Source organism: Panthera uncia, unplaced genomic scaffold (genome assembly GCF_023721935.1).
Source record: "Panthera uncia isolate 11264 unplaced genomic scaffold, Puncia_PCG_1.0 HiC_scaffold_1418, whole genome shotgun sequence".
Classification (NCBI taxonomy): domain Eukaryota; kingdom Metazoa; phylum Chordata; class Mammalia; order Carnivora; family Felidae; genus Panthera; species Panthera uncia.
Window position 1 is genome coordinate 59887 of NW_026058050.1, and position 14610 is coordinate 74496.

At 41.4% G+C, this 14610-nt stretch overlaps 1 protein-coding gene across 2 annotated transcripts in view; it reads right to left on the minus strand.

Moving 5' to 3' along the window:
* LOC125917033 (RCC1 and BTB domain-containing protein 1) overlaps positions 1 to 12127 on the minus strand; it is a 38200-nt gene extending 26073 nt beyond the window's left edge. The window contains exons 1-3 of one of the 2 annotated variants that reach the window (XM_049623283.1): positions 10425 to 12127; positions 10141 to 10307; positions 9398 to 9548 (exon numbers count right to left, since the gene is read on the minus strand). In XM_049623283.1, the coding sequence (XP_049479240.1) occupies positions 9398 to 9548; positions 10141 to 10266 (277 nt within the window). In that variant the 5' untranslated portion in view covers positions 10267 to 10307; positions 10425 to 12127. Of the gene's footprint in view, positions 1 to 9397; positions 9549 to 10140; positions 10311 to 10424 lie in introns of both variants that reach the window. The other variant, XM_049623282.1, reaches the window with a different exon arrangement.
* Positions 12128 to 14610: the final 2483 nt, after the last annotated feature.

Consider the following 14610-nt stretch of genomic DNA (forward strand, 5'->3'; position numbering starts at 1 on the left):
GGATTCTGACAGAAGTAACTTTTCGGTTTTGTGTCTTCTGTAGAAGTACCAATGTTTCATGCATTTCCTCACATAGCATGCCTAAGTATCAAGAGTAGATACCCCCAAGTTATACACTCTTTTCATGTCTTTCCCATGGTAGTAAAACATCCTGACCTGTTAAGGACAATCTAGACCTGGAAATAATGGTATCTGAGAGCAACAGCAGGAATCCAAGTGTTACCATGAGGCTGCTAACTCACTGAAATGGTCCCTGAGCAACCAGGGGAAAGGTACTCATAATTAAGGAGGTTTCTGATTATCTAATCTAGAATTTGATTATGTGTGGCTCACAAGAGGTCTTCCCTATTACAGAAATTAAGACAGAAACCATAAATGGGAAATTTCATCCTGAGAAGGATGAGGCCATAGATTGAAAAAGTGTAATACCTAAAGAAGATCCACAATATCACGGTAAAGTTATATCAGGCGATAGAAATGTCCAAACCTAGGAGTGTTTTCATTCCTAAGAGACAGGAAAATAGACTTGAACAAATAGAAATACATACCTTGTTCTCGGATAATAAAACTCAGTATCATAAAGGTACTAGCTTTTCCTGTGTAAATTGGTAAATTTAAAATAAAAGGAATGAAATGATAAGTTACTTTTTGGAGCTAAACAAACTGATTAGAAAGTTCATTGGGAAGGACAAATGAGAACAGAAAAACTCCAAGAAAAGAAGCAAGAAGACAGCTCTACCAGTTATTAAAACCTATAAAAAATGCCTAAAACAAAGATTAATACTAGGTCGAAGTTCTAGAAACTGGAGTTCTAGAAATAAACCAATTGCATAAAGAAATAAAAGCTATGTCATTTGGTGAAGAGACACTTCTCCAAAGAAGACATCCAGATGGCCAACTGACACATGAAAAATGCTCAACATCACTCATCATCAGGGAAATACAAACCAAAACCACAATGCGATACCACCTCACACCTGTCAGAATGGCTAACATGAACAACTCAGGCAACAAAAGACGTTGGCAAGGATGCGGAGAAAGAGGATCTCTTTTGCATCGTTGGTGGGAATGCAAGCTGGTGCAGCCACTCTGGAAAACAGTATGGAGGTTCCTTAAAAAACTAAAAACAGAACTATCCTACGACCCAGCAATTGCACTACTAGGCATTCATCCAAGGGATACAGGTGTGCTGTTTCGAAGGGACACATGCACCCCACATTTATAGCAGCACTATCAATAATAGCCAAAGTAAGGAAAGAGCCCAAATGTCCATCGATGGATGAATGGATAAAGAAGATATGGTATATATATACACAATGGAGTATTACTCAGCAATCAAAAAGAATGAAATCTTGCCATTTGCAACTACATGGATAGAACTGGAGGGTATTATGCTAAGTGAAATTAGTCAAAGACAAAAATCATATGACATCACTCATATGAGGACTTTAAGAGACAAAATAGATCAACATAAGGGAAAGGAAACAAAAATAATATAAAAACAGGGAGGGGGACAAAACAAGAGACTCTTAAATATGGAGAACAAACTGATGGTTGCTGGAGGGGTTGTGGGAGGGGGGATGGGCTAAATGGGTAAGGGGAATTAAGGAATCTACTCCCAAAATCATTGCTTCACTATATACTAATTTGGATGTAAATTTTAAAAAATAAAGTTAAAAAAAAAAAAAGCTATGTCATTTGTGGGAGAAAGGACTTTTTACAAATTGGGTTGAGGTACTTGTGTCAGATTGAAAAATTAGATTCATTCATCACATAGTAACTTCCTAATGAGTCAAAAATTTAAATGTGGAAAATAGGGGCGCCTGGGTGGCTCAGTCGGTTGAACGTCCGACTTCAGCTCAGGTCATGATCTCCCAGTCTGTGGGTTCAAGCCCTGCGTGGGGCTCTGTGCTGACAGCTTGCTCAGAGCCTGGAGGCTGCTTCTGATTCTGTGTCTCCCTCTCTCTCTCTCTGCCCCTCCCCCACTCATGCGCGCATGCGCGCGCGCGCGCTCTCTCTCTCTCTCTCTCTCTCTCTCTCTCTCTCTCTCTCTGTCAAAATTAAATAAACATTAGGGGCGCCTGGGTAGCTCAGTCGGTTAAGCATCTGACTTCAGCTGGGTCATGATCTCCCGGTCCGTGGGTTTGAGCCCCGCGTCGGGCTCTGTGCTGACAGCTCCGAGCCTGGAGCCTGCTTCAGATTCTGTGTCTCCCTCTCTCTGACCCTCCCCTGTTCATGCTCTGTCTTTCTCTGTCTCAAAAATAAACATTAAAAAATAATAATAATAAAATAAATAAACATTAAAAAAATTTAAATGTGGAAAATAAAACCATATAAGAATTAGGAGGAAAAAAATAAGTCAATTCCTCCATAACCTGGGCATAGGGAAAACTTTCCTATGATTCAAAATCAGAAGCAACAAAAGGAGTGATAAATCTAGCTACATATTTTCTAAACTTTACATGGAAAAAACATGGGCAAAGAAAAAAATTAAATATTAGGAGAAATATTTCTACTTTATATTACTAAGAGACAATATCTCTATTACAAAAAGAGCTTTTAAAAGTACAAAAGAAAAAGACCAAGAACCTGCTAGAAATATGAATTGATGATGGTGCACAATGGAAAAAAATGTGAATGACTCAACCACATGAAAAGACACTCAACTTCACTCCTAGGAAGAAAATGCAAATTCAGAAGAAGGGACTCCTACTCAACCCGGCTACTACCATCGCCAAATGCCTGCTGTGCCATTAAAAAAAACCAATGCAGAGTCCCTGAAATAGCATCGCCTTTTTACAGAAACTAACTAGGTATTTGGTATCAAGGTGACTCCAACAGACCGTTTCATCCTGGAAAGAGCAGCTGTTCACATTAACAGTAATCAACATATAACCGGGGTACACGTTTCCTGCCCACAAGGCCTTAGCTAGCACAACAATAGGAGGTATTTAATCCACAGAGTATTTGATTACACAAAATATCTCCTCAGACCAAGGGATCCACTTTATAGCAAAAGAGATGTAGCAGTGCTCACATGGCCACGGGGCTCCTGGTCCTATGCCATACACTGCAACATCTAAAAGATGCCAGCTTGACACAACAATGACAAGCTGGCTGAAGGCACAGCTGATGCATCAGCCTGGAGATGAGATGGTGTGAGGATGGGATGCTAAGCTCCAGGCACAGATTCTAACTCAGTGACCACTATGTGGTGCTGTGTCCCTAACAGGTGGAATACCTGCATCCAGGACCCAAAGTAGATTATATGAGTGACCCTACTGACCAACATTCCCAGCGACCAACTTGGGGAATCTGAGCTTCCTGTCCCTGCAATTGTAGGTTCTATAGGTTTAGAAGTCCCGGTTTCCTAAGCAGAAACACTTCCACTAGGAACACGGCAGGAATCCCACTGAACTTTAAGTTACGGCTGCCATAGGCCCTCTGTAGGGGCCTGACTGTTCTTTCCTCCAGTCAAAGAACGAACAGGAAAAAAGAGGAGTCCCCTCCTGACAGGGGCAACTGACCTAGTCGGCAGAAAGAGGTAGAACTGCTATTATATAATGGAGGCAAGAGAGGAATGCTTGGCAAGGAGGTGAAACTCGGTGCTTTTGGTGCACATTTGCCCAACAGTACTGGTAAACAGAAATGTACAGCAGCCATGGCCAGAGTACAGCATGGTTAAGGGCCTGTAACCCTCAAGGATGAGAGTCTGGATCACACAATCAGGTTAGCCCCCTGAGCCACATGCTAGCCAAATGTGAAGAGACTCTAAAAGGAGTGCTGGAGGAGGGAGGCAAGGAGTATTAGTTGTGGCCATGAGACCAGCTGCATGCAGCACAGAGGCTGTAATTCACCCCACTAACAGTCTTCCAGGAAGTCTTTCCTAGGAAAAGAGGCCAACTAGAATCCTGGAGGAGCTACACCCCAAACATACAGGAAGCCATGGATCTGAACACTGCATGGGAGAGAATGAGTGAACGTTGTGCAGGGTCACCCAGATGAGCCTCAGGATCAAGGACCTTATTCCCCAGATGCTGGGACTGCTGCCAGCTGCTTGTTCTCAGCCATCAGTCCACTCCAGATTTGCACCTGGCAATCACCTTCTCTTTAATGTATTATTTTACTATTTTAAAATAGTATATGAAGATATTTCTTCCCTTTTCACTTGATAAAGCATAGGAAAAGTGAGCTTCTTGAGATGGCTCTTAGTTCCAATTTCCCGGGGAAGCTTTCAAAGCAACCCCATTCAACTGGGCACCAGCACCCACTTTGCCCAGCCCTACTCTTGCCACACCGTCTCTGGCAAACAAGGGATGAAGCTTCAGGATCACTTGAGGTTCAAGAGGTGAACAAAATGACCAAACAAGAGTGAAACCATACCAGGCTAGAAGGGAGAGTGGGGAGTGGGGAGAGCATGGGAAAGGGAGAGCACAGAGAAGCACCCCATGAGGTTCTGGCCTTCAAGAGAACGCAGCTGGCCTTCTCATGCAGAGACCGGACACGGATTGGAGAAGTGATCACAAACAACTAATTTTATAGGTAACCTAATTTAACTTACTTTAGAAGACAAAAAAGAAATCCCCAAGCCCTGGGTCTGTATGTAAAGCAATAATACTAAGTGAATATAGATCTTCAGAGTAGTCACCAGATGGGACTAGATTTTATTTTTTAAAGGTGCCGCATGCAGCGCCTCATCTGGGTATGTCTGGAGTCTTGGAAGCCTGACTACCCTACGTTCTCCTACAAATGGACCTTGAGAGCTTGTCTGGAGGCTCTAGCAGGGGAGCACAGCTACCTGTATACCCTTGACTGAAGAAAGGACCTCCTCCATCGGGGAAGGTCGTCCTCTTCCACCAAGTGCCAGCTTTGGGAGGGACACACACATGGAACAGGGAAGGGAAAAAGGGGACGCCCGCCTACCCAGCCAGATGAGCCGTATCAACTCTGGCAATCAATGCAGTGACAGACGTCACAGCCAGATTGCTCTCACATCCTAGATTTTCAATGTAATAATGTAGTATTAATCAAAACATTCCTAAAATGTCTTTTAGAAATAGCTCACAAGTCAGTAAAGCATGGAGAATTGAATTTATTCTGTCCCCAAATCCTACTGAAATGATAGTGAAGGGGGAAAAAAAAAAGGCATAAACAGTTGAGGACAAAAAGAACAATAAAGAAGGGGGGTGCCTGGGTGGCTCAGTCGGTTAAGCGTCCGACTTCAGCTCAGGTCATGATCTCACACTGCTTGTGAGTTTGAGCCCCGCGTCAGGCTCTATGCTGACAGCTCAGAGCCTGGAGCCTGCTTCGGATTCTGTGTCTCCCTCTCTCTCTGTCCCTCCCTCACTCATGCTCTCTCTCTCTCTCAAGAATAAATAAAACATTAAAATTTTTTAAAAAAGAGAGAATAAAGAAGAAAATACAACTGGAGAGAGGTCAACAAAATTTTGGAAGATAGGAAGCAGGTGGGTGTGGTAACACAGCCAACCAGAGAAGGTGACACGTACATCTGCAAAAGAAGAAGCCAATCACAGCCCTGGAATCTCGGGAAGGCCCAGGGACTGGAGAAAGCAGGCAACATAGGAAATGATTTAAGGGCCAGTGTAACTAAGAACAGAAGCAGTCAGACCCCAAATCCTCATCCTCTTCCTGTGGGGTCAGGAAGCTTGTACAAGACAAGAGGCCTACAGCACTTACTAGCTGTGAATTTCTTACTGTAACTGCACTACAGCCCAACTTCTCCCTCTGCCCAAACCTCCTTCCCTCCCTTCTCCCGCATAACACGACAAAAAAAAAAAAAAAAAAATGAGATAGGAGAATAATCTAAAGAGGCCCTGAAGACAGCTGTGAGGTACTGTAGTGAGGAAAGCAGAAGTGGAAGTCCAGTACTGAACAGTGAGATAGATCCTTGCCCTTCCTCTGCTAGTGGAAAGCTGGCAAAAAAAAACCCATATCCAGGTCTGGAATCTGGAAGATTCCACCCTACGGAAGCTCATATACTGACATTGGGAGTGACACTGAAAGCATCCCTAATGCAGCAGTTATTATCTCCCTAAAGTGAAGCTCAGTGCTTGACAAGCCCCACCCATGAATCCAGTATTCCCAGCATGTAGATCAGGGCCTATGTCCCACCTGTGGATAGCCAGCCAGGGATCACAAATTTTTGGTTTTTTTTCTTAATGTTTATTTACTTTTGAGAGAAAGAGAGAGAGAGTGCAAGTGGGAAAGGGGGAGAGAGAGAGAGAAAGAGAGAGAGAGAGAGAGAGAGAGAGAGAGACAGAATGTGAAGCAGGCTCCAGGCTCTGAGCTGTCAGCACAGAGCCCAATGTGGGGATAGAACCCACAAATCGTGAGATCATGACCTGAGCCCAAGTTGGACACTTGAGTGAGTGCCCCATAAAGAAAGCCTCTAACAAGAAAAGTCAGAGACCAAAACAAAAGAGAAAGAAGCAATCTGGGAGGAAAAAAGAAAGCAGAGAGCAGAGGATGACTTGAAAGTAACCTATACCAGCTCAGAGAATACAGTGAGGCCATGAAGCAGGACAGGAAGCTCTAGAAAGGCACATTCAGAGAACAAGAAAGAATGGGGGAATGTAATAGCAGAAATGTGAAAATGTGAGAGAAGAGGTGTAAGATAAAGCTGAAGAAATTTCCCAAAAAGTAGATTGGAGCAAAAATATAAGAAAGTTAAGAGGGTCAGTGCAGAATCCTCTAACTTCCTTCTAAGAAAAATTCCAAGAAGACAACAGAGAAAACAAAGAAGGGGAATTACCCATGAAATATGACAAGAAAATATTCTATAGAAATGAAGGAATTTCCAGACTGAAAGTCAACAGAATGATCAATAAATTAAAAATCATCTACATGAGTACATAACCATGATTTTTTCAGAAAACTGGGAACAAAGAAAAGATCTCTAAAGCTTCCAAAGAGGAAAAAACAGTCATACGCAAAAACAGCTAAAGTGGGGGCATCTGGGTGGCTCAGTAGGTGAAGCATCCGACTTCAGCTCAGGTCATGATCTCACAGTCCGTGAGTTTGAGCCCCACGTCGGGCTCTGTGCTGACAGCTCAGAACCTGAAGCCTGTTTCAGATTCTGTGTCTCCCCCTCTCTCTGCCCCTCCCCTGCTCATGCTCTGTCTCAAAAATAAATAAAAACATTAAAAAAAATTTAAAAAACAAAAAATAAACAACCCCAGCTAAAGTAAGAATGGCATCAGAATCTCAAAAGAAACCTGAAACTCAAGAGGCACAATAACTTCAAAATTCTGAGGAAATAGGATTTTCAATCAGGAATTTTAAGCCCAGCCAAACCAATGGGCAATCTGCGTGAGTAAAATAAAGACATTTTAGGAACGTCTCAATGATTTCTCTCACACCCTCTTCCTTGGGAAGCTACTAGAGAAAGTGTTTCACTCAAATAAAGGTATAATCCCAGGAGGAAGACACAGGACACAAGAAATAGGGCATCCAGAAAGGACAAAGGTGAAGGGACCTCCACGATGATGGTGAATGAAGTTCTAGGCTGACAGCCGTGTGGCAGGCTGGAACACGGGGACGGAGGGCTCCAGAGATATCTGGGTGAGCTCAGATGTGCTAAGACACAACACTGCTGTATAGACCAGTTTGCGCATAATGACAGACCTTTAGAAAAATGGGTGAATGAACCTCAGGAAAACAAACAGTGGTACAGACAGGCGATGGCTCAGCTATAAACCACACTTACAGAGTCCTACTAATGTAAATATCGATTTAACTAAAATGGTGATATCACTATATTGAAAGGATCAGGGGAAGGAAGGAAGGGGAAATAAAGCTAACTGCTATCTGCCATTATAAAAAGTGGAAGGATAATATCTAAAATTGAAAATTCAGAAAGAACAGTTGTAAGCATGTTAAAAATACGAGATTAAACATCTGAAGGAGTTAAAAGTGGTTCCTTCTGAAGAACAGTTTCTACGCTGAAGAGGAGTGAGGCAGAGGTCCTTCTGCGTTTTATTAAAAGCCATAAAATATTTGATGGTTTAAAGCGTTCATTTGTTTTAAAACTATTTGCCTATATAGTCAAATTAAAACTATTTGACTATATAAAACATGCACAATGTAGAGCATGTTTAAAATATATAAGTGGCATATCAAAATTAACAAAAAAGAAAAGTATTCCCACAAGAAAATCAGTTATTATATTTATATCTTTATGTTTTATGTTTATTTATGCTTATCTTTATTGTAACACTCAAGATGGTTAATTCTGTATGTATGCTCTGACTCTGAAAGTAATTCCAAGAGTTGTAATTTCCTAAGGTCACCACTTTGTAGAAAACCAAGAATTTAAATGCATATGTTTTAGTGTGTTTGCTCTAAAAAACTGCCCCAGTTTTTTACAGTCAGAAATCAATGACTAGTTAAGATTGATATTTGTTAGGAAAAAAATCAAATCATTAGGTCATAACAGATGACAAGCAGAACCAGTCGGCAAAGTAGCAACCGCTTGAAAGAGCCAGTGTGATGCCAGAAAGCACGGTTACACAACTCGGAAGTGAGATCATCACCTCATTACGCTCAATACCAGTTATATTCTCACTAGACAATCACTCTCAGATCTGGATCTCACAGCTTGAGACAGATCCAGACAACTTGGAGTGCATTCAGATAGGAGTTAGAGGTAATTAAAAAGCTCAATACTAAGACCTCTGGCAACACCCAAGGAAGCTGTGAAAGCTGTGATTCCTCAGTCTGGAGACCGGCAGAGAAACAAACAGAAAACTTCCCCACAAAAAGCAGAGGGCCTCTGCTAGAGAGACCACAAGAGTTAATGTGCTTAAAATTCAAAGGGAAGATATAGGTTATATACAATAACCTATTTTCAGAGAGTTTTGGTTGCCCACAGTGGGGATAAATTACCAAAGAAGAAATGTATAGTCTTAATCTTGGGGAAGCAGAGAGTAAAAGGAAAAGAATCTAGCCTACATTCTTTCCATATGGCACACACATGAATGTCAGGGAATAAACTAAGGTTTCTTAAATTTGAGATTCAGAAACTACACACTGAAAGGGAAATCAGCATTATGTTGTCTTTATAAAAATGTACCAAGAAAAACCTGAAAGTAGCCCTTGCTAATATAAAACCAGTGAAAAACTAGGCTGAAGGCCCACTTCATTTGCTGTATCTAATCTTCCACAACTTCACGTAAGTATTCTAATGTTTGCCTAATTTGCAAGCCGTACTCTGTTCCAGAGTTAGACTGAAATGTTTAACTTTTACCAGTTTGGTACAGTTCTCAGAAATTAAGAAATAAACCATTCAAGATTATTTCATACGGCCCCATCTCCCCTTAGCTTAGAACCAATACTTGATTTCTCACAAACTGAAAAGCTGACTTTGTTCCCTCTTTACCTTCAGTGCTGAGAAGAACATGTGGTCCACTCCCATAACTAAGGCTTTTAATCTTCTTTCCACATAAGGCTTCCAGCTTTTTGGGTACAAGCGTACTCTGGTTATCTCCAGTTCCTAGACAGTTACTATAGTTCAGTCCAAATACAAAGACCTAGAAAACAAATAGTTTTGTCTGAATCACTTGGACTAAAGTTACACAAAGGCTCCCCTCTCCACCCTGAAAATAAGACACACTCAAGTTCAGTGTGACAGCTCAGTAGGTAGGAAGAGACTGATCAGATGAAGAAAAATTCAACCTGTGCTGACATTACTTCAGTTGCAGAATGTTTGGCTGTACTATGAAATTCAGACTAGTACAGGGTTGAGGGGTATGAAATCAAGAAACTGCAAGAAGAGAGAAATTATATCAAAGACACGGTCTTCTAGAATTTCAGGTTCTTTTATCCACAACCTTTTCAGAAGACAAGGAGGGGGGCCTTGCTGGATACATCTAGGATACTGGTAGGAGAAAGACTGGTGGGAAAGGTAAGGGCTAAGGGAATAAAGAACCAAAAAACATACCAGGGAAAGTGAAATGAATGTGTCTATGGATCTTCCACTGAAAATATTTCAAAACAGAGACTGATATGAGTAAGCTTGCATTTTGGAAAGATCAACTGGCCACAACCTTTTCTTGGTCTTCAAACTGCACATTTTAAAGCTCACCCCCTAAAATTACACTCTGGGTTTTAAGAGATCCTTACCTCATCATTGTCAGTAACGTACAGTGCTTCATTGGCTGAGGTGCCAAAGACACATGCTTTCCGAATAGATGCAATTTCTTGAGGTGAGAGCAGAGTGAAGATTGGCCACTTTCCTACATCCACCATGACTCTGACTTCAAGTAATTCCTATAAATAAGCTGACATCTCTGCTACAACAAAAAGAATACCAAGGGAAAATCAACCACTATGCTAACTTAAAAAAAAAAAAAAAAAGACACTGTTAATAAAAGGAAATAAAAGCTAATTCCAAAAGAAACTGTTACCTCTGGTTGAATGGATCACTCACTTTCCCCGGCAACCTGTCCAATCCTTCCTCCACGGTCAAACTTGGGCCCTTCCCTGCAATGACAGGTACAACTTGCTAGAACCAGTTGTTTGTCTTGCCCACTTAAAGTCGGTGCTTATCTGTTACATACATGCTTATTTGCAACCAGATAGCAGATAATGGAGAGAAACCATGCTAACTGGATAGAACCAGGGTCTCTCATCAGGATTTTTTTCCTTAGAATGAGATGAAAGTTACAATACTAGTTTGTCTAAGACGGTGAATTCTTGCCTGAGAGAGAGGGAGAGGGAAAGTGTGTGTGTGTGCACCCGTGAATGTTCTACAAATCAGAATCGTTACCTCTACCTCCCCACTCTCCCACCACCACCCCCAGATTACACTCAAAGACCCCCATCTCTTGTAGAAAATCACTGCCACACAAAGCCACTGTTTAATGATGGGAATGGGGCATCTCTCACTAAGTCTAGAGTGACAAAAATATTAAGAAGCACTAGACTAAGATATACTGAATGAAACATAAGTATTATATTCTGATCCTAATTTCTATGATTACATTTTCTACATAATTACAGATTGTATTTCACATTAAAAAAAGTTATTATATGAACAAGGGGAGACAATTCACCCTAATCTTCATGTTCGAACTAATGACTATAGCCTTCATGCAAGTAGCAATTAGCTTAAATAGTATCCTATAAAAAGTAGACATATATTACATATGTTTCCATAAAATTCTAAACTTGACCTGTTTAAGGAGTTTTACACAAAGAATCCTGGTCATGGCCCCAATTTCTTCTAGGGTTAAAAAGTACTTCTAGAAATTCCAGGGAGGGGCACAGTCACAAAACCCTACCATGCCAAGTGAGTTTCCATTCTGGCTCTCACCTCTGGAAACTGAAATAGAACCAAACAGTTTATAAATACAACCAGGGTTTCCTAATGAGGTACAGAACTCTTGAAGTTCCTTCCTATTCACTCTCTTCTCAGACCTCTAAAAATAGCCAAGAGAACCAGGCTCAAGACCAAGGCATTCCAGGCTCTAGCACCTCTGATAGCACCTAGAGACCAAGCCTATGGGGCTTAGGTATACTTAGCCAAGGCCTCAGTTTCCACCATCCAGGGAGATTTTTCACATCAGCACCAATTTGGATGACAAGGACCAGATAACTGTTAAGCCCGAAGAGTCACACACACATATTCAATAAGCATTAAACACGATCAGGATAGGCCAAACCCCACCATTACAGAGCCAGACTCCTGGAACATTTGAATGTTCTGAAAAGTGTGTGTGTGTGCGCATGTGTGTGAGCATGCACATGCTGGTGGGAACAGGTAAAAGATTTGGGGAAGGGCAAAAAACAAATACATAGGGGTGCCTTGGTGACTCAGTTGGTTGAGCGTCTGATTCTTGATTTTGGCTAGGATCATGATCTCATGGTTCATGGGTTCAAGCCCCGTGTTGGGCTCCACACTGATAGCTGGGAGCGTGCTTGGGATTCTCTCTCTCTCTCTCTCTCTCTCTCTCTGTCTCTCTCTCTCTCTGCCCCTCCCCAGCTCTCTCTCAAAATAAATAAATAAATTTTTTTACAAAAACTAATAAGCATGTTGAAAAAATGTGTTTCAACTGGTACCAAGAGGTAAAGGAAAGTAAGTTTCCCTATCATCCCTCTCTGACCCCCCTCCTCAAAGGCCCTAGGAGTTAGGCCCTACTATTAACAGTTGTTTCTAATTCCTTCCAGGGATAGTATATGCTTACAAAATCATTATATGTATGTATGTGTAGAACTCTTTTTTTCCCTTTTTTTTTTAAATTTTTTTTTTCAACGTTTATTTTATTTTTGGGACAGAGAGAGACAGAGCATGAACGGGGGAGGGACAGAGAGAGAGGGAGACACAGAATCGGAAACAGGCTCCAGGCTCCGAGCCATCAGCCCAGAGCCCGACGCGGGGCTCGAACTCACGGACCGTGAGATCATGACCTGGCTGAAGTCGGACGCTTAACCGACTGCGCCACCCAGGTGCCCCCTTTTTTTCCCTTCTTAACAGTACATCTTGGAAACCATTCGATATGAGCATATGTAGACATTTTATTTCTTTTCAATGGTACTATATAATATTCCATTATATCAAGTTAACAATTTACCTGCTTCTACTCAGAGACTATTTAAGTCACTGCTAGTCTTTTCCTAACATAAACAATACTGCAATTATTGTCTACACATACTATTTTTTAATACATGTCTTTTTTTTTAATACACACATCTATAAGAAAAACTCCTAAAAACGGAACTGCTGGGTCAACATCTAATTGCTATTTTACCTTTAACAGCTATTTCAAATTGTCCTCTACTGAAATAACCCACAATGTATGGCAGCACCTGGTTACCCACATCCTTACCACACAGCGTATTATCATGGTGTCTAAGTTTTCTTTAAACTTGATTCTCTCTTATGATGAGTGAGGCTGGGCATCATTTAAAAAAAATAATCACAATAACAGCAATAATAATAACTGACATTTCTTGAGCACTACATGCCAAGTACTGTTCTTAATATTTTACATGTATTAATTCATATAATCCTCACTTTACAGACAAGGAAATGGAAGCAAAGAGATTTTAAGATTTTGCCCAACCCAGGAAGTAGCTGAGTCAGGGCCTGAAGCCAATACAATCCGGAATTTGCACATGAACTGTTCACCTCATGGTTCAGAGCCCATGCGTCATCCTTTTACATAAAGTCCCTATTTTTTCTACTGGACTATTGTTCTTTGCTTTGTTCCTGATTTTTGTGTTCTTTGTATGGCAAGAGGATCGTTTTGTTTTGTTTTTTGTTTTGTTTTGTTTTGTTTTGAGAAAGAGAGAGAGAGAGAGAGAATGAGCACAAGCCAGGGAAGGGCTGTGAGAGAAGGGGACAGAGGATCCGAAGCAAGCTCTGCCCTGATCAGGCTGAGAGCAGCAAGCACTATGCGGGGCTCAAACTTACGAACCCCTCCCCACCCCCAACCCCACAAGATCATGGACCTAAGTGATGTTGGATGCTCAACCTGGCCACCAGGCCAGGTGCCCTGGGGATGATGGTTTTAAATGCCCTGCCATGCCCAAATGGCCTGCCTTGTGCCTCTTACAAAGCAGACAGGGAAAGGAGTCACCAGAAATGAAACAGTGCAAATGTCTATAAGCAGATAGATAAATGCCCCCCCAAAATCCAGAACTTTAATTTTCCTAGAATATGAAAATCCTAGAATATGAAATTTCCTAGCTAGTTCTCAAAATTTAATATTGTATGGAATATAGAATTTTAAATAGAGAAAAGGGGAGAGGGGAATTAAATTTGCCAAAAAATGTGATTCACCACATTTAAAATTACAACACGGAAGGATAGTACCATTCAAACTTCTACAATTTCCTGGGGTGCCTGGGTAGCTCAGTCGGTTAAGCGTCTGACTTCAGCTCAGGTCATGATCTCGCAGTTCATGGATTCAAGCCCCACACTGGGTTCTGTGCTGATAGCTCAGAGCCTGCTTCGGATTCTGTCTCCCTCTCTCTGCCCTCCACTTGCGCTCTGTGTCTCTCCTTCTCAAAAATAAACATTAAAAAAAAAAAACCTTCTGTAATTTCCTGACAACCGTACAATTATTCTGAAGTCATTAATCAGTCACATGCAACTCTGCCCCAAGGGTATGGTAATCTACTCAAAAATCACCTTTCATAATGATGGCTTATTATATGAACAGAATTTACCCACCGCTAAATTACTTGAGGCTTTACTTTACAAGATATCTTCCCAAAGACTTGTAATTTAGAAGTTAATATAAAACCAGGTCATATACACGTCCACACCCATCACGAAAGCAGAAAACATCACCAATAGCCTTGGCATGGTGGAAAGCACTGAGAATCCTGAGGCACGTGTTTTATTCCCAGGTTGGCTTTTAATCAATCAGTGTGACATGCCACCTACCTTTCTGAGCCTGGGTTTCTTAAAAATCTGTCCCATAAAATTCAATAATGTGATATTCAAGATGTAGTGAGCAATCTACAGGGGATTTCTGAACGCATGAGAACATGTGCAGTAATGCTGCCCAAGCAAGTAAGTACTCCTAGCAACACAATCCAGTGAAGTAAATAAAGACCAGGAAGGAAGAAACGAACAGTGACCAA